Below are 20,525 nucleotides of genomic sequence, written 5' to 3'. Positions count from 1 at the left end.
GTATACCTATGGCTGATTCATGTTGATAAATGGCAGAAACCAACACAATGTTATAAAGCAGTTATCCTCCAATTAAACATAAATAAAATTTTTTAAAAAAGAACTAAGGCCATAAAGCATGTGGAAACCCTTCTTGATTAAGCAACTGAAGACAAAATCCTGAGGAAACAAATTAAAGAGCTTAGAAATACAGAAGTCATAGGAAGATTAGGGATTATCATGGAATCTATAAAGGCTGCGTTAAACATTGTGGAAATTATGTTTCAGAACTAAAGTTGAGAATTAAAAAAACAAAAACAGAGATGTGCATGCAGGTAAGGTTGTATGTACTGTCATTTCAATTCAATTCAGTCGCTCAGTCGTGTCTGACTCTGTGACCCAATGGATTGCAGTACGCCAGGCTTCCCTGTCTATCACCAACCCCTGGAGTTTGCTCAAACTCATGTCCATCGAGTCAGTGATGCCATCCAAACATCTCTGTCGACCCCTTCTCTTCCTGCCTTCAATCTTTCCCAGCATCAGGGTCTTTTCTAATGAGTCAGTTCTTTGCATCAGGTGGCCAAAGTATTGGAGTTTCAGCGTCAGCATCAGTCCTTCCAATGAATATTCAGGACTGATTTCCTTTAGGATTGGCTGGTTGGATCTCCTTGCAGTCCAGGGGACTCTCAAGAGTCTTCTTCAACACTATAGTTCAAAAGCATCATTCTTCGGCACTCAGCTTTCTTTGTAGCCCAACTCTCACATCCATACATGACTACTAGGAAAACCATCGCTTTGACTAGTCAGACCTTTGCTGGCAAAGTAATGTCTCTGCTTTTTAATATGCTGTATAGGTTGGTCATAGCTTTTCTTCCAAGGAGTAAGCGTCTTTTAATTTCATGGCTGCAGTCACCATCTGCAGTGATTCTGAAGCCCCCAAAAATAAAGTGTCTCATTGTTTCCACTGTTTCCCATCTGTTTGCCATGAAGTGATGGGGTGGGATGCCATAATCTTAGTTTTCTGAATGTTGAGTTTTAAGGCAACTTTTTCACTCTCCTCTTTCACTTTCATTAAGAGGCTCTTTAGTTCTTCACTTTCTGCCATAAGGGTGGTATCATCTGTGTATCTGAGGTTATTGCTATTTCTCCTAGCAATCTTGATTCCAGCTTGGGCTTCATCCATCCCGGCATTTCACATGATGTACTCTGCATATAAGTTAAATAAGCAAGATGACAATATACGGTCTTAACATACTTCTTTCCCAATTTGGAACCAGTCTGTTGTTCCATGTCCAGTTCTAACTGTTGCTTCTTGACCTGCATACAGATTTCTCAGAAGGCAGGTTAGGTGGTCTGGTATTCCTATCTCTTTAAGAATTTTCCACAATTTGTGACCCACATAGTCAAAGGCTTTGGTGTAGTCGATAAAGCAGAAGTAGATGTTTTCCTGAACTCTCTTGCTTTTTCGATGATCCAATGGATGTTGGCAATTTGATCTTTGCTTCCTCTGACTTTTCTAAATCCATCTTGAACATCTGGAAGTTCATGGTTCACATACTGCTGAAGCCTAGCTTGGAGAATTTTGAGCATTACTTTGCTAGCGTGTGAGATGAGTGCAATTGTGTGGTAGTTTGAACATTCTTTGGCCTTGCCTTTTTTGGGGATTGGAATGAAAGCTGTGGCAATAGGTACTGTGGCAAATAGCAAAAAACATCTTCCTTAAGTCCTTCTCTTTCCCTCACCTGTTTCTTGTGTTCCATTTTCTTCCAAAGTGGATGCATTAGGAAAGAGGAGAGAGTGAAGTTGGTTTTTTAATTTAAAAGGTGAAAGTGAGGTCGCTGAATCTTCCCGACCTAGGGATCGAACCTGGGTCTCCCACATTGGAGGCAGACGCTTTAACCTCTGAGCCACAAGGGAAACCTGGTGAAAGGTAGCTATTAAATGTTATCAGTTGACTGAATTCTCTTGGATAGCTCTTTGTATTAGCCTGTGTGCAAATCTTAATACATTTTCCCCACTTATAAATTCTTTATCTTATTTTATAGCCTACTCTAATATGTATTTAGTAAGTTCAGCCTGTAGGTAGTATTATAATTTGATGATATTGAATACTGGCATGTGATAAAGAGTTTAGAAGAATTTGCCATGGGGGTGGCTTAGTCCTTACTCTGCATTTTCATGATGGTCTCTTGGAACTCACTATCCCCACCCTCTACACACCTGTTTTCTTTTACCCTCCAGGATTTTTCAAACATTCTTTTACTTACTGAGTTGTCAGCTACAGGGTTTTTTTCTCTGTATATATTTGCATTTTTTCTCATTGGAATCTCATTTTTAATGATACTGTTTGCACTTGAATGTTTTTAGTGTCTGCAACACCTCCAATTTAGTTCTGTCTGCTGATGATTTAGTGTCTAGTGAGCCAGTTTCTGCCTTAGAATCTAAGAAGGTTTTAGTCTATAGGAGCTGAAGCTATTTTTCTTCTTTCTAGTCAAACTGTTAAACTCATTTGAGTTAGTTTTAAGATAGTCTTTGTCAATTGTAAATTTCAATTAATTTTAAGATTACTAGAAGCCACATGGTTCTTTAGTATCATTATTATTATTTAATTTATTTCATTTGTATGTGTATGTGCTTCGTTGCTCAGTCATGTCTGACTCTTTGCGACCCCATGGACCGCAGCCTGCCAAGCTCCTCTGTCCTTGGGGATCCTCCAGGCAAGGATACTAGAGTGGATTGCCATGCCCTCCTCCAAGGGATCTTCCCAACCAAGGAATCGAACCCAGGTCTCCCGCATTGCAGGCGGATTCTTTACCATCTGAGCCACCAGGGAAGCCTGGTTCTTTAGTATTATTAAACTAATAATTGTCTAATCAAATAAGGTGATGTTTATATAGACCCTGGCTTGTACAAGTAATATACGTTTGTTGGAGGAAAAAATCCCATAGATAGCTGCTGTTCACACCTTGGTCTATCATTTTAGACCCTGCTTACTATTTTTCTTTTTCAATTTTTCTTTTACTATGAGGATTTCTAGCATTCACAAAAGTAGACAAAACAGTATAATGAACTTCCATGTACCAATCACCTAGTTCCAATAAGCTATAATTAGCAGCAGTGAAGGCAATGGCACCCCACTCCAGGACTCTTGCCTGGAAAATTCCATGGATGGAGGAGCCTGGTAGGCTGCAGTCCATGGGGTCGCTGAGGGTCGGACACGACTGAGCGACTTCACTTTCACTTTTCACTTTCATGCATTGGAGAAGGAAATGGCAACCCACTCCAGTGTTCTTGCCTGGAGAATCCCAGGGACTGGGGAGCCTGGTGGGCTGCTGTCTGTGGGGTCGCACAGAGTCAGACATGACTGAAGCAACTTAGCAGCAGTAGCAGCAGCAGTCAGTTTTGTTGCTCAGTCATGTCCGACTCTTAGTGACCCCATGGACTGCAGCACACCAGGCTTCCCTGTCCATCACCAACTCCTGGAGCCTACTCTAACTCATGTGCATCGTGTCAGTGATGCCATCCAAACATCTCATCCTCTGTCATCCCCTTCTCCTGCCTTCAGTCTTTCCCAGCATCAGGGTCTTTTTCAGTGAGTTGGTTCTCTGCATCAGGTGGCCAAAGTATTGGAGTTTCAGCTTTAGCATTAGTCCTTCCAATTAATAGTCAAGACTAATTTCCTTTAGTATGGGCTGGTTGGATCTCCTTGCAGTCCAGGGGACTCTCAGGAGTCTTCTCCAACACTACAGTTCAAAAGCATCAATTCTCCAGTGCTCAGCTTTCTTTGTAGTCCAACTCTCACATCCATACATGACTACTGGAAAAACTATAGCCTTGACTAGATGGACCTTTGTTGGCAAAGTAATATCTCTGCTTTTTAATATGCTTTGTAGGTTGGTCATAGCTTTTCTTCCAAGGAGCAAGTGTCTTTAAATTTCATAGCTGCAGTCACCATCTGCAGTGGATTTTGGAGCCCGTAGAAATAAAGTCTCCCACTGTTTCCATTGTTTTCCCATCTATTTGCCATGAAGTATGGGATTGGATGCCATGATCTTAGTTTTCTGAATGTTGAGTTTTAAGCCAACTTTTTCACTGTCCTCTTTCATTTCCATCAAGAGGCTCTTTAGTTCTTCTTCACTTTCTGCCATAAGGGTGGTGTCATCTGTGTATCTGAGGTTATTGATATTTCTCCCGGCAAGCTTGATTCCAGATAATTAGCATGCTTACACCTAAAAAAATGAACAAATGTTTCTTTGTATTATTAAGTTTCCAATCTTTGTTCACATTTCCAATTGTGTCTTAACTTTTTTCAGCACTTTGTTTGAATCCAGATTTAAAGGACATCCTCAGTTGCATGTGGTTAATACAGCTTTATGTCTTTTATTTAATCTGTAAATTCCTTCTCCAACTTTCTTTGTTTCTTGCGATTTATAAAGAAACTGGGTCATTCTGCAGTTTCTCATTGTCGTCATTTTGCAGATTATATCCTGTAGGATAGTTGAATGTTTTCCTTTGCTGTTGGTATTTCCAGAAAGTTGGTGGTTTGTGTTTATTATAAAAATAAAAATATAAAAAATTATTTTGTGCATGCTATTTTTTAGTATTTTTTCACTTAATAAAATTTGTATGCCCTTCTAATATCATTAAATGTTCTTCTATATCATTATCCTTAATGCTTGTATGGATTTCAACTCCTGTTAGCCTTTTAGCTTGTTTTCAGTTTTTCCCTGTTATAAACAACACAGCTGTGAACATCTTTTGGCTAAATAATTATTTTGATATTGGGAATGAAGATAAAATACCACAGTTCCATAGGAATTTTCAGTTATCATGAGCAAATTTCGTACTTTCAGATGGCATGAAGGTATTTGATGACTTGGGTTTCCCTTACTCTTTTAAGGCAAAATGGACATATCAAGTTTTTAACCAAAGGAGATAATAATGCGGTTGATGACCGAGGCCTCTATAAACAAGGACAACATTGGTTAGAGAAAAAAGATGTCGTGGGAAGAGCAAGGGGGTAAGTATAGAGGGGAGATTTATGACACATTGGCTATCTCGTTTGTATTGGCTGGTCATACACAATTGAATATAATGGTTTGGTCGTGTTTTGGTCAAATCTTGTGTCTTTTGAAAACGTATACTTCTTAAAACACATCTGTAACTTCTACTGCTCCAGAGGGGAGAATGTGGACTGCTGAAAAAGAAGAGAATATTAGTGGTGAGGATGAATTAGAGTGACAGTTTTAAAAATTCATTTGTTTAATTCATTTGTGAAATGTTTTTGTGCACCTCCCGTGTACTCTGATGTCTATTCTGTGCTAGGCTCTAGGGATCCAGAGTGATATTAATCCTCCTTCTTAAAACTCACGTTTCGTAAGTATTCACTGAGTCAGCAACTCAGAATGTTCATCTAGATTAATTTCATCACGATAATGTATTCCATACTGTTTTATTTCTAGTTGTGAAATTACTAAGGTCAAATGAAATTTTAAAGTTATATTAAGCCTGTTTATTTCAGATTTTATCAGGAGAACAGATGAGTGGAGGACAGGAATTGTAAGTTATTGGTATGAGGAAGTATGGGATTATTGCTACCTTCATGTTATTAATAGTATTAACAATAACTCACATTTACTAGGGCTTATGTGCCAGAGACTCATCCTAAGCGCTTTCTTGACACGAATTACCTCATTTTAACCTCAGAACAACCCTAATATTTCCATTCTACAGATGAGGAGACAGACATGTGAGGTTGCTTATCTAAGATCACACTGATACTAAAAGTGGCTGGCTGACTCCAGAACCCACTGTTTTAACCATCACCCCCAAATTACTGGTATAACACTTGAGATGGGCAGCACTTGTTCTCACTATTTAGATGTCTATGGTACTCTCCTCCACTGTCAGGACATCTGCTCCTTCTAACCTAGAACAGACGCATTGGGTTCAGTGGTCCCATGAGCCAACGGTGGAACTGATGAACTGTTGTTCCCGTAAAGAAATAATTTCAAGTTGTTAAGTAAAAGTAACAGTGTAAGAGATGTTCAGTTTGGGGCTAAAGACAATGGGTCAGAAAACGCACCAATATGTTTTGTCATCAGCAGAGCTGGATTTTGTGTACACCTCAAGTTCAAGGGAACTTGATTTCCTAGGATGGAGGCAAACATACTTCTGTAATTCAAATTAGATACATCAGGGCTTCAGAGAAGGCATAGTCCCCACTTCCCTCTGTTCCCAAGGTGCTGGTAATATCAACTTCTTTGAGTCTTTTTGCTTTTCCTTTAATTGCAAATGTACAGATTCTTATAGAAACACAGGGATATAAGAGACATCAAAAAGCAAAGTCCCTAATCTCCTTTTCACTCCCTCCATAAATATTTAATTTTTTGGTTCATGTTCTTTTAATCTTTATGTATAAAGATGCAGATCTTAATATGTAAGTGTGTATACAGACATAAACACATTTTGTGTATGGGGAAAGAATGGTCACGTGGCTTATAACCTCTTTTTCAAGCCCCCAGTATTACTAGTATCTACAGATCAAAAGACTTATTTCCATATCATCAAAGTCGTATGCTACTCCACTGTGTGGAAAGACCACACTTTTATTTAGCCAACCTCCTATTTGTTGGATGCCTTCGATTCTTTTCTGTTTTTAAATTTGTGAGCGATGTTAATGAGGAATATCCCTCTTACAGGTCTCAGTGGCTCTGCCCAGTGCCTTTTTCACAGTTAAGTTTTATAAGTGGAGTAACCTGGTGAAACATGAGTGTATTTTAAGGCTTTTGGCTGTTTTGCTCTACAGTTTTATTTATACTCCTACTGGTATAACAGAGTGTCCCTTTATCTAGATCTTGATTCTCAGGTGTTTCATGCTGCTCTGTCTGTTCACTCTGGCCCCGTTTGGGGTGAAAAAAATGCATCATCCTATGAAAAGGTGGAGAAACCAGGCTTTCTTTTTCTCAAGTAGCTTGTCATTCTGAAGAATTTTTCTTTTTTTAATCCGTAACTGTATACAGTGTCATATCTAAAATCCCGACATTGAAAGTTATAGACCTTTTTCTTGCTTTTAATTAAAAAATGTTACAGTCTGGAACTCTCTGAATTAAGTAACCTTCCCTGAAGTGTAAGCACCGGGGACGTGAGCAGCAGGAGCACAGCCTCAAGTGTACAAATTCACTTTCTGTTGATCCTGTCACCACTTAACCCTGACACATAATGGGGCACATCACCTCCTTTTGTGGAAATTGTGTTTATAAAACACTAAACTACATTTCAGAGTCAGACTGTACCCAACCTTGGAACTTTTTTTTTTCCCCTCAAATAGCTGCACACTGAAGCCTAAGGCACTAAATAAAAACAAGTTTAAAATATTTTTTATTGAACTATAATTCACATATATTGGGATATAAAATTTATCATTTTAAAGTGTACAGTACAGTGGGTCTTATTATATTCAGAAAGTTGTAAAACCATCACCACTATTTAATTCCAGAACATTTCTACACCCCAAAAAGAAAACTGGGTATTCATTTGCAGTCACTCCTTGTCCCCTTTTCCTTGCAGCCCCTGGCAACCACTCATCTACTTTCTGTCTCTATGGATTGCCTGTTCTGGACATGCTGTATAAACAGAATCTTACAATATATGTTTGTTTGTTTTTAAATATGTTGTCTTTTATGTCTGGCTTCTTTCACCTAGCATAACGTTTTCAAGGTTCATTCATGTTGTAGCATGTAATAAAACAATTTTAGAAAGTGAAACTAATACTGAACCTACTAAGAATGGGGGTGATTCTTTCTAACTTCAGGTAGTTGAAAAACACAAGAGAAGCTGTTAGTTTCAGAAGGGTAGAAAGCAACAGAAAAGGAGAAAGCCTGGCAGAAGATCAGGAAATAGGAAAATATTGACAATGATAAACAGAATAAAAATAAAGGAAGGAATAGAGTAAGTGAGCTCTCTGTTGACTGAAATCAGGTTTATAGAGGAGGCTTTCAAAATGTACTTTTTACTTAACTTGAAACAGATCATTCCGGGATGATGGAAACAGTGATCCTTCTTAAGTCAGCTACTAGGATCCAGACTTCCCAGGCATAGACCTTTCTTGACATTTGACTGATTATTTTCACCCAAAACATCAGCGCATGGTTCTTCTTTTTCCTTCTGAGGCTCCTTTCATAGCAGCACCTTGGATACCGAGAACTCCGGGGAATATGTATTTACCCATACTCTGCCTTCTAGATGTTAACTTGCTACACTGGCTGGTGTTGAAGTTGGCTTTGTGAGTGCCATTTTTTTTTTTTAACTTATTTTAAACGTCCGCTTATTATCAACTCTGCTTCAGCAGACTTTATCTGAGTTCAGTAGGAAAAAAGTGCAAATGATTTGAATTTAAGACGACTGATTATAGCAGCCTTGTCTGTCCTTGGAGGGAATCAGTGGTACAGATAACGAAATTTTCATTTGACTTTGGACTGCCTGTCATATTCTGGCAACCTTATATTTTGCTTCTGTTACTTTTGAAGACCAGGTTGCTTCTATTTCACTTATGATAAGCAAGGTAAAACCATCTTTAGGGGAAAAAAATATTTCCACCGATAACCTATAAGCAGACTGTGTAATCATTGCTTCTTTGAGCATAGATATCATTGTATGGAGGTGACAGTGAAAGTCTCTAACCGTGAGAATGGCTGCTGATTGCTCATCAGGCCAGAATTAGCAGCCTGATAATTGTTTTCATGGAAGTCATAGATGCTTTTATGACTTTTAATCTTCATTTTACTGAAAGACATTTGCCTTTATATTCTTAAATTAGATGATTTTTCTTCTGAAAAACTGGAAACTGTTGCTAATATGAAATGTTATAAATGAGACAAAAGAAATAGAGTTGTTGCATTAAAAACAAAAAATGTGTATTAAAAATATAGAAAACCTTTATCTTCCCTCCTAGAGCTTTAGCAAGTCAATTCTGTAGTGACTGTTCAGTTCTTAGATGTCCCAGGAGTTGAAACTAAAGCATGGGCCCTAAAAGAGGAAGTTACTGTCACTACACACCTGTTCCATACATCTCATTGGCTAAAGCTGTGCTTCTTGTACTTAAATATGCAGAAGTGTGATTTGGGCCTGACCTTCCGGAGGTACACTGACTCAGTAAACCTGGGAAGATAGAGCATCATAACAAGCTGTCCAACTGATTGTCACAACAGAGGTGTAGGTTTTAAGAAACATCAGCTTACAGGAATGGGAGTCTGGGGAGGAGGAGAGATGGGTCTGGATGGTACTGCCAGAAGGGAGAAGGGTAGGATGGGGGTGGGGACAGGAAGCAGGAAGTAAGAGGAGTTCTCAAAAGGAAGTAAAATGCACCCCAGACAAAACTTCTGTTTCTCAAGACTGCCTGAGCTTTGATGGTGGAGGTGTTATATAGGAGGTCATTTCTGTTTGTGCACCTTTGATGTGTGCAACACTTGTGAGTGCCCTGAATAAAAATATCTGAGATACTTTGAAGTAGGCAAAGATCAGCCTCCCTTTTCTAGGACAAGCTCTAGGATGTTATCCTCAGTCCACTCTGGAATCCAACAGGAGCAGAGGAAGAAAAAGAAAGTTGTACATTTCCAACAGCTGTTTCCTCCCACATCTCTCTCCCCTGAATTTTTATGTTGAAGAGTCTTTTGTTTTGAGGGGAGAATCGAAGTCCTGGGAGGAGATGAGATTCCCCAGGTAAAGAGAAAAGACGAGGCCAGGACATCCCAACCTTCAGTCTGGCAGTCTTTGCTGGAAGCCTACTGTGTGCCGTGTATATCATGTTTGGCCTTGAAGATACAGTGGGGAGCAAATTGGCACTGTTTTTGCCCCTGGAGAGCTTAGCATCTAGTAGGGAAGACAGACACTGTCCAGCTAGTTAGGCAACTAATTCTGTAATTAAACTCATGATGAAGATTTCTGAGAAAATATATGAGGTGCTATGAGATTATTTAATACGTGGTTTTTACCTAGTTTGAGGGCATAAACTTTAGCGATGACAGGAAAGCAAGAACTAGTGAAAAATTAAAAAACAGGTGTTGCAGCCAAGAGGTAGGTGGAGGTGGAGGAAGAGATTGGTGTGTTAATGGAACCCAAGGAGAAAGGTTTCATGGGCAGATTTCTGGTCATCAAAAGTCAAATGCTGCAGAGATGAAAAGGAAGACAGGCACTGAGACGGGTCTTCTGCAGACAGTGAAAGTGAAAGTTGCTTCAGTCATGTCCTACTCTTTGCGACCCCATGGACTATCTTTGCGGCCCCATGGACTATACAGTCCATGGAATTCTCCAGGCCAGAATACCGGAGTGAGTAGTCATATTCTTTCCCTTCTCCAGGGGATCTTCCCAACCCAGGGATCGAACCCAGGTCTCCCGCATTGCAGGCAGATTGTTTACCAACTGAGCTACCGGGGGTTTAGACTATTCCAAAAGAAGTTTCAGGATTAAGAGAGCCCAAGCCAGATTACACATGGTTGTAAAAGGAGAGAGTGGTAAAATCTTAAGTACTGTTAATAGAGCTGTTACACTCACTTTGGGGACACTTAACATGAAGTTCCTTGTAAAGCTCTGGCTGCGTTTGCCTTGTCTCCTCAGCTAGACTGACAGCTTTCCCAAGGTGATAACCACAAGCCCAGCCCCTGACACTGAATTAGCATGTGGCATTAGGGCCACCAAACCTCAGATCTGATACTGGTTCTACCATGTACCTTGGGCATGAGCAACTGTTTCCTCATCTATAAAATGGTGATATCGCTAACTTCCCTATCACATGGGCTGTTGAAAGAGTCTAATAGAACAGTATATACAAGTGGACTTTGTCAGCCGAAAATCAGTATTCAATGGAAGATAGAACTGAGAATGTTCCATAAATGATAATAGCTACTTAGAAAGTTCTGTGATGCTCAGTCTCTTGTGTGTTTTTTTTGTTTAGATTTGTTCCTTATATTGGGATTGTGACGATCCTCATGAATGACTATCCTAAATTTAAGGTAAGATCTGGTACTTTGCATTTCATGAGTTTTGGAAACTGTTAAATGGATTACAGTTAAAAGATGAAAGGCCAGTTAGATGCTTTAGTGATTTATCATGGTCCCAAAGGCCAGTTAATTAACTGAGGCTTTGTGAACTTTTCCAAGCTTCTCTGACTTGTGCTTCTGTGTTTATTTTCTAGTATGCTGTGCTCTTTTTGCTGGGTTTATTTGTGCTGGTCCATCGTGAGTAAGAAGTCTGCCTTGCTGTTCCTGGAAGATGCGGTCCTTTTTGTTACTGAATGTTGGGAATAGCTGCCGATCTGTGGTTGGTGGAATGGAGAGCACGTCAGCGCTTCCTGGTCGTGCTGGTTTGCATTCGTTTATGTTTCCACGCCAGAGTGCGTGTGGGCGGGTGTGTGCGCACCACCACGTGCATTCGAGGGGACTTTCCGTCACAGATTTTCATATGTTGTCACTGTCACACTTCGCATTTTTGTACATCAGTGAATTTTTTATATTAAAAGGTTGAGCCAAAGCCCCCAGTGTTTGTATTTTGAAGCCAAGCTTCACTTCTAAAGTGCCTACAGAATTCTGTAAATGAAAATACAGCTCTGCCCAAGTTTGAAACTGCCATCCCTCCTTCTAATGGGAATGGCATATACTGAGGTGGTCATAGTCTTTAACTTTTCAAAATTTTAAATAAAAAACTTTGCATATCGAAACCCCTTATCCCTGACTTGTGTTTGTCGGGAAAGCGCTTGAAATTTGCTTTCCTGTGCTGGTTCTTAGCGCCCCTTGGGGAGGTAAAGGCTTTGATGGGAACAGTTCTTCAGCCAAGAAGGTTGTCCTAATGCTGACAATTGGTTTTTGTCTGCTTGTTTTTGTTTTTGTGAAGAAGTTGGATCTCTTAGTCATAAAATTGACTCTTCACGAGGGTGTGGCTCAGATGTGTATTAGCCCAGCTGGTTGCTGAGAGGTTCAGTGACTCTCACTTTCCTGTAAACTTGTAACCTTTTCTGCACTTGAGACGTTCTCAGCCCTTTCTACAGGGTGGCAGTGAGTTTTAGCGTCTGGGAGAGGCATGAGGAAGGTGCTGGAGGGCAAGCGTGCTACTTGTTTTCTTTAGACTCTTAATTTGCCTGAATCTGTTCTCCTAAGTGCCTGGCTTTGCTTTTCTCTAATGCAGACTTAATAGAAGGCAAGGTTTAAAGTGATAAAGGCAAAGCCCAGTTGTGTTTTCTTTTTTTTAATACTGAGACAGTAAAGGAAATAGGGAGTATGTGATAACTGGTGTGTTTTAAGTACAAAAGACTTAAACCTTTCTGTTCTCTCTGTATTAGTGTGAAATCTCAATACTTTGCAAAATAGTGGGGTAAATGAATGCTTTTTGTGATTCTTTCAACTGAGGTGGAAATCAGCCCATACTTTAATTCTAATGGAATGAGAACAGGGACATTAATCTTCTGAAACCCTCCCCTGTAGAGATCAGCCATCCTAAATCCGTTCTCTAGGATTTAGCCTTCAAACTTTGCATACAGACTCTTAAAGATATCAGCAGAGTATGAAACTTGGCAAATTACTGCTAACAGAGCTTCTTTGAACCTGTCTTTGAGGCTTACATAGTATTTCTATTTTCTCATGAGCCAAGGAGAGTGCTGAAATGTCCCCCCACCTCCACGTGTGGTAGAAGATTGCTGCCTACTCCATTTTTCCTTCCTGATAACCTAAAGATGGTAGGGTTAACTGTTGAGCCAGTAGTAAATGGCTGTTTTGTACCAGCCTTTCTGAGACTTCTCTGGGGAGAAGTCGTGTGTTCTGCTGGCAAAGGTTGGGATCTCAAAGTTCTTTGTGATCCTAGCTCGCCAGAGCGTAAACATGCTTGTACTTGTATCCTCCGTGATCCAGGTTCCTCCTCCTTTTACACTTACTGGGAGGGAAGTCTATATTTTCTTCACTTGCTTATTTTCATACCAGTCTTATAAAATTACTGTTTCTCCTCTTTTACTGGATGCCATAGTTGGAAGCAACAGCTAAATTTCTCTGAAAAGTAATCAGATCCTTTAAAAATATTTGACTCACTCTAGTAGACAAAAAAAAAAAAACATTATTTGTGGAATGAGGTACTGTGTTCACAGGTTTTATATTTTACTGCTAAAACATAAGACTTAAAACTGGGAGATTTTATTAGTAAATATAATGTGGTTTTTTTGGTCATACCACAAGGAATGTGGGATCCTAGTTCCTTGAACAGGGATCACACCCATGCCCCATGCATTGGAAGTGCAGAGTCTTAACCACTGGTCCGCCAGGGAAATCTCAGTAGATGTATTTTTAAAAGCTCTTCGGAAATGTAAGAAATGCCAGAGGTGCTTGATTCGTTATTTTAAGGGAAGTATAAGCTCTTTGGGATTTCACAGGGCTAGTGGGAAGTTAGGTGGATTTAACCATTGCGAGTGAAGAGAATCAAAGAGGAATTGAGAAAGCTCCAGATGAGAGCGTGATGATGGGCTTATCTGCTGGCTGTGACTCATCCCCTCTGAGTAGTCTTCACGTGCTGACTCCAAGTGCCTGTCCTCAGCTCCAGTCCTGTTTCTGTCTGTTCCCACAGGACTCTTCCAGTCCATCGTCCTGTCTTTAATCCGAAGCTCATGGCAATTCGTGCAAACTTCCCCTTCACATTTCAACTTCTCTTCGAAGGCATATGTGCCTGGGTTTGTCATTTCCTCATCATATTTAGTCATTTAAAAGCCAACATTTACCCGTCTCATCCCATTCTCATTGCCATGCCTTGACTCCAGAAACATAACTCATGACTGTTGCTTGAGTGACTTTACGTCCAGTTTTCCTATAACATGCTGGTCTGTGCCTATTTTAGATAATTTCCACCTGTTAGTTCATTTTCGTACCCCTTTTACCTTTAGGAAGTGTCTCTTTAGACCACAGATGTGTGTTCACCCTCGTATCCCCTGCGTGTCAAGTTCAGACTTTGAACTGTGCTGACACGAAGCAACCTGTGCTGTCCCACCGTGTTTTCACTTATTTCGTACTCTCGTTTCTGCTCATCCGAGTCACACTTTTTTCACAACGTAATTACCCTTCTCTGTCCTTCAGTGTTTGCAGCCTTATAGTATTTGTGTATCTTGGTGGCTGTGGACTCAAGTTCCCCCGTCAGACTGTAAGTTCGTCCAGTACAGGAGCCCCGTTTTATAGACACTGCGCCCTGTTTTCCCAGTAGCATCCGGCAGCATATACCAAGTGTTCAGTATAATCACACATTGGAAGCAGAAGCAGTAACTAAGGGTCGCGTCACTGTTGTGCTGTTATTCTGGATCGGAGCATATGAATCATGAAAGTGATTTGTATTTGCCTGATATTTAGTGAGTACATTATCTTGGTCTTGCCAAATTTAAATCTAAAGACTTTATCTCCCAACGGTTCCAAACAACATGTTCCCTTTCTAGAATATTTTATGTTAATCCTGTTTTCTTCATTTTGTTTGCGTGTTCTTGGTCTCTTCCTATGTTCTCTTTCTCAGTGGGAGAAGTATGGCTTTTGTCAGTTTTCTTAGGGAGTCACAGGCTTCTCAAAGAACCTAGGCTTGGAATAAAGGCTCTATTATCCCTGACTGTATTTCTTGGTCATTTGCATAAGGATGTTACCAAATGCTAATAACCCCTCAGGTATGGGAGCTCCCCCTGGTTCTGAAGGCACCTTTCTTATGACATTTATCACTCTGTTGAGCTTCAGAAATCCCTGGCTGAATGGATTGCCCACCTTCCTCAGGATGCTCCTCGGTTTGTGTTCAGTTGCGAGGTCGTGTCCTACTCTTTACAACCCCATGGACTGCAGCATGCCAGGCTTCCCTGTCCTTCACAATCTCCCAGAGTTTGCTCATACTCAAGTCCATTGAGTCAGTGATGTCATCCAACAATCTCATTATCTCTTATCCCCTTCTCCTCCTGCCTTCAATCTTTCTCAGCATCAGGATCTTTTCCAGTGAGTTGGCCCTTCACATCAGTTGGCCAGAGTATTGGAGTTTCAGCTTCAGCATCAGTCCTTCCAATGAATATTCAAGACTGATTTCCTTTAGGATTGACTGGTTTGATCTCCTTGCAGTCCAGGGGACTCTCAGGAGTCTTCTCCAGCACCACAGTTAGAAAGCATCAGTTTTTCAGCGCTTAGCCTTCTTTATGGTCCAGCTCTCATATCCATACATGACTGCTGGAAAAACCATAGTTTTGACTATACGGACCTTTGTCAGCTCCTCAGGCTGTTTCCTGGCCAGGCATGTCTCTGTCCCTATTCTCTCTTATTATAACCTCAAGTAATACCAGAGAAGTTTCAGAAATAAAACAAAAATTTAACCCTTAACACGTAATTATGGTGACTCTGGATATAGAAAGAATTCTGTGTAACCAAAAAGTGTTAGGAACTAGAATATGCAGAGGTTATCAGAAACATCAAGGACATTGCCTTCTAGTAGTTACTTAGTTAGTTAGTAGCATCCCAGGCCCACAGGGTTTTTCTGACCTCAGCTCTTAGCAGACCCCAGGTTCTCATAGCCTTGACATTGGTCTCACTGTATAAACATCCAGTCTTTGTTTACGCTGGGTCGCCCTGCCTGGAGTGCCTGCTCACTTCTCTACTTACTAAAAGCTTTCTCATTCAGGAGACATTTATTGAGCATCTACTCTGTGCCAGCTTTGGGGTCAGGCCCTGGGGAGATGAGTGAGGCAAGGTCCCTTCTCTGCCAGGAACTCAGTGCCTTAATTGGGGCAATGTGTAAACAGATCTTCCCATATAGGATCGTAAGTGCAACCTTAAGAGATGCACAGGGCGCTTAAAGAGGGGTGTTTCTAATTCGCCAAGCTCTCGGGTATACAGTGCTTCCTTCTTGGTTCTGTCTCCTCAGTACTTTGTGCGCTGTCCTCAGAGTGGTTTGTCTTATGTATGTCCAGCTCTCCAACTAGCTCCTTGAAGGCATGAAAACAACGCCAGCCTGTAATTCATTCTTGTGTATCCCCTAGTCCCTGTCACAGTGTTTTTCACATTTTAGATTTATTTATACCCTCTTTTGTTCCAGAAAGGATCTGGAACAAAGTGGCTCATAAAGATACTTCCAGTACTATGTGATACGATATAAAACAGTTGAAGAATTTGGGATTGAAATAAGCATGAGAGGAGAAAAGGATAAAATGGGAGGTGAGGTTAGTACCTACAAGACATGTCAGAAGAGCCTGCTGTCTGCTGGAGGAGATCCATCGCTTTGGTTCTCAGCTTCTTAGGGACTAATGTGAAGAGGGTAAGAATCTATGGTTCATGGAATGGATATAAAGTGGGAATTTTTTTAAAACGTGTAATGACACTCAGAGATCTAGAAACTTCTGAGACCTCACTGCAAGGACACTGTGTAGCATTATGCAATAATCTCAATATTAATTAGCCTGATAATTTTCATAGAGCTGTTCCTGAGAATGTTCAGATATAGTTTGGCCCCTTCTGCAGAAAGCCACCTCGCAAAAAATCAGCTACCCATCTACTCAGCCAGGAATCTTCCTTCAGTTAGTTTTCCTGTAAAGCAGTTTTCCTTAATCTTTAAAAACTCATGGTCTTTTTTTTTTTTTTTTGATCACATCATGTGGCATGCAGGATCTTCCTGATCAGGGATTGAACCCGTACCCCCTGCACTGGAAGTGCATAGTTTTAAACACTAGACCACCAGGGAAGTCTTTATAAACTCATGGTCTTTTTTAAGAAACAAAAATTTCATACCTCTTCTCCATTCTGATAAACCTCTTTTCAGGTCTGTTATATCCAGCCTCTTAATCCTTACCAGTCAAGAACATGTTATCTTGCTTCTTCTTAAGTTTGTATTATAAAAACAGTAGTTACTCATCTCTCATATACAGTTATATTCAATGAAACTTTCAAATTATAGATCCTTGTTCTGTTAATTTTAGGAGTTTCTGGAATACCATCTACTCTCCATCAAGAATCATTTCTATAAAACCCTTACTTTAACTGGCCGGTTTATTTAGGTTGCTAAGCTGGTTCTAACCCAGGTCTTCCGCATTGCAGGCAGATTCTTTACCATTTGAGCCAAATTTGGAACCCTTTCAAGCTGGTTTCCAGCTTTAATTCAAGGAATCTAGTTAAAATAATTTGTACTCAGGACTTTGGGCAGGCAAGTAAGGAAATTTGCTCACATGATGCTTTGATGAGAGTTGTCAGCTTGACAGCTTATTTAAGCAAGAAGAAAGAATGCCATAGAGAACATGTTTCTTGGAATTGGTCAAAAGTTGAGGTAGGTATGCTAGCATCTGTTTATCAAACAAGTCATGATGTAATAGGCATTTTGCGGACTGTTGTGTCAATACCATGGCCTCACCCGCTACCCAGGGAGGCTTTTTCCCCTGTAATGGGCTTCAGATGTAAGGCAGGCTTCGCTTTTCCTAGGATCCAGCTAATAATACTGAGTACTCTGAATTCTCCAGTGTTCGGCCAAGTGCTTTTGAATTTATAACAGAATTTTTTTTTTCTCCTTTAGTCCTCAAAATAAACTCCATTTTACAAAAGAGAGAAACTGGAGGTGAAGAGATTTCCCCAGGATCTCCAGACCTGTGGGTGGCAGAGCCAGAACTTGAATTCTGGTTATGTTAACCAGGCCACAATGTCATAACCCAGTTATTCTACCTTTATAAGCTCTCATGAGATTCATTTATCTGGAATAAACCCCACAATTACAAGGCCCTTGGGTGTTCTTTCATAGAAGCCCTAAGTTGTTCTTCCATGGATTTCCTCAGTAAATCTCCTAGAAATAGTGAGATTCTCAGGTAAACTTCCAAGCATTTAAACCTCTTTGGAGTTAAAAGAGTATTTATTTCAGTTACTGAAATGCCCTCTGAAGTACCTATTACACCCAAATCACCTTATGAACGCGGGGCCTGGGGCTTCTCACTTGGTTAGGGTTGTTGTAACTTCCCTGAGCATCTGTGCCATTTAGCTGAGCAGCAGCTGCTTAGCTTTCTTAGCCATTCTTGGCATCCTCATCACTTTCTCATTAGATGTATCTTCTCTATTTTGTTTTTGAATATTGTCTTAAAAAATTTTTGTATTTTGGCACTTTCAGTTCCTGAAATAGTTCCTTATTAGTGGTTAATATTTTGATATTCTAGCTAGTTCCTATGTGTTTCCTCTGACTTTGTGAAATTGTATCAAATATCCCTGACACTTTTTCTTCCTCTCTTAAAGATTATGCATTTCTCCTGATTCTACAGCCCCTTGCCCATTCTGAACCTAAAGAGCAGGACCTGAGATGTCCCAAGATGTTTCTCTTTCTCTCCACAACCCATGCATATGGGATCTGTGCTCAGAGATTTGCCAGGAGAATGAGTTTACACCATCTTATTCTGAGCATCTCTGTTTGTCACCCTTCCTTTTTCTCTAGGCTCATTTATATCTCATTTAAATTTCTGCTTTTTATTTTCTCTTTTGTCCTCTACCTTTCACGTGTTTCAAGTCCACACTCAGGTTTTCTCCGTTTGTTTAGCTTCTCTGCAACTAACTTGTTTACTTGAGTTGACGCATCTATAAAATGGACATAGTACTAGCCTTTACTGCATCAAAGTAGTGTTGGTGATCAAAGGAGTGTGCATGTAAGTGCTTTGGAAAACAATAACAAAAAAAGATTTGGCTGTGAAAAGAAGTTATTTGTAATTGATTCTAATTTAATGAAACGTAGCAATCAATAATATATATGTTCTTTATTTTAAGCAATCTTTATTAAAAGCATGATGCAGTTTAAATATTTGGTTGGTGTTGGTTATCAGAGGATTTGCCATATATCTTTCACCCCTTATTCATCTTTTGGGTGTCCTTTGAATCTTCTCTGCATTGTTTGAAATCTCAGAGGGTCAGAGTGAGCTCTGAAGAGCTTCCCCTGGCAGTTCCATATGATTCACTGTACATGTGATCACTGTCTGTCTTCCCCCAGGGAGAGAGGACTTAGGAGCAGGCAGTGTGCAGTTGAGGTCCTCACTTTAAACTCAGCCCAGCACTACTCCCTGAGGGATCTGACGTGGAAGCGCTGTCTTGGGCAAGTCCCCTCTCTGCTGTGCCTAACACTGCACATTCCTGGGACAGTGGTTTATAGCTGGCTGTGGAGCTGCTGCCCTGCTTCTTTCTCCAGGGTCCTTGGAGGCCCCTCTTTTCCTGTGCTCACCTGACACATGAAATAATCCCCAGGGGCATCTGGGCTCAATCTCGCAGGTGTGGTTGGAGCTGTGAACACAGGCTATATCAGAGGTTTGCCTAACTATAAGTGAACCTGTCAGAGCAGAACCAAGGTGCCAGGGCCACCTGCAGAAGAGAGGTGAAACTCTCAGCGCCTGCTCCCTCGCCCCCTTGAGAAATCCACACCAACCTGATCTTTAACAGGATGGTACAGCGGGAGTGGGCGTGGCTCAGAAAGCAGCATCGGTTCCTGAAGACTCTAGGGGCTGGAAGGAGTGCTCTGAACAGACCTGAAGTCTGATTTCAGCGTGACATCTGGGCAAGTTTCCAGTCCGAGCCTGCTTGCAGCCAAAAAATGAGGAGAGAGAAACCTGCCAAATAAGATTCCTTCAAGCATCTAAGTGAGGCAGCACTCAGTACCACCTCCTAACTTCTGTGACCGAGGACCAGAGAAGACAGGATGGGTGTGTGATGCAAGCAGAGGGAGGGGGGTTGAAAAGGGAACGATTATAATGGGAAGGTGATGAGAGCTATATCTGTACACTATGGCTTAAGCAGTGACAAGAATACAGAGAGGTGTAAATGCCAGGGTGGGAGATGAGAAGCAGGGAGAGTGGGAAGAAAGCCTGGGCTGGAAATGGAGTGCCCTTGTCCTGCCTGTCATGCTTTCTGGGAGCTCAGCATGACTATCAGCTTCTTGTACACACTTTCCCTTCTAAGATGGTGATCCACAGAGCCTTGCTGAGCTAGATATGGCAAGAGTATAATAATAGCAGGTACCATTATTGAGCCAGTCTGGGGAGTAGGTTCTCTCACAGCCACACTGTGCAGAGTTTCTGAGAAGAGTCCAGAGCCCAGGAGTGGGTTGGTATCCTGCGCCTCTCTCATTAACTGCTTTTGTACTCTGTCTCTCCAATGAGATGGTCAGCTAAGGTGGAAGCAGATTGTTATCTTTTGTCTCCCCTCCTGTCCTTAGCATGGTGCTCTGACTGTTGGTGTTTGGTGAACATTTAAGCAAAAATAAATGTATTATTCTGGAGCACAGCGTCTTTTCCTGTTCATTAAATGTTGCCACTGACCTAAAAGTTCTTCCCAAGACAAGCATGGAGGGCTCCTTGAGAATGCTAACTTTGAGAGTCCTGTAGGACTGCTGCTTCCTGCGACAAAATAATTGGGCTAAAAAGATGTAATATTATTAAAAATAGGGCATTGGGGTTATTCCCATTTGACAGTTGAAGAAGGTGAGGGTCAAAGAGATCACACAGCTTGTATATGGACTCCAGGTCCAGTGCTCCTTTCACTCCCCTGACTCAAAGATCTGCC

The 20,525-nt window shown here is 40.9% G+C and overlaps 1 protein-coding gene across 4 annotated transcripts in view; it reads left to right on the top strand.

The window, feature by feature from the left end:
• The window catches only part of SEC11A (SEC11 homolog A, signal peptidase complex subunit), a 37,457-nt gene extending 25,952 nt beyond the window's left edge, over window positions 1-11,505 (top strand). For all 4 annotated transcript variants that reach the window (XM_055555506.1, XM_055555505.1, XM_055555507.1 and 1 more), the window contains 3 exons: window positions 4,880-4,999; window positions 10,931-10,988; window positions 11,171-11,505. In XM_055555506.1, the coding sequence (XP_055411481.1) occupies window positions 4,880-4,999; window positions 10,931-10,988; window positions 11,171-11,221 (229 nt within the window). In that variant the 3' untranslated portion in view covers window positions 11,222-11,505. The remainder of the gene's footprint in view (window positions 1-4,879; window positions 5,000-10,930; window positions 10,989-11,170) is intronic.
• Window positions 11,506-20,525: the final 9,020 nt, after the last annotated feature.

Source organism: Bubalus kerabau, chromosome 19 (genome assembly GCF_029407905.1).
Source record: "Bubalus kerabau isolate K-KA32 ecotype Philippines breed swamp buffalo chromosome 19, PCC_UOA_SB_1v2, whole genome shotgun sequence".
NCBI classification, from domain to species: Eukaryota; Metazoa; Chordata; class Mammalia; order Artiodactyla; family Bovidae; genus Bubalus; species Bubalus kerabau.
The sequence above is the reverse complement of the archived record's forward strand: the minus strand, read 5'-3'. Positions and strand labels throughout refer to the sequence as shown.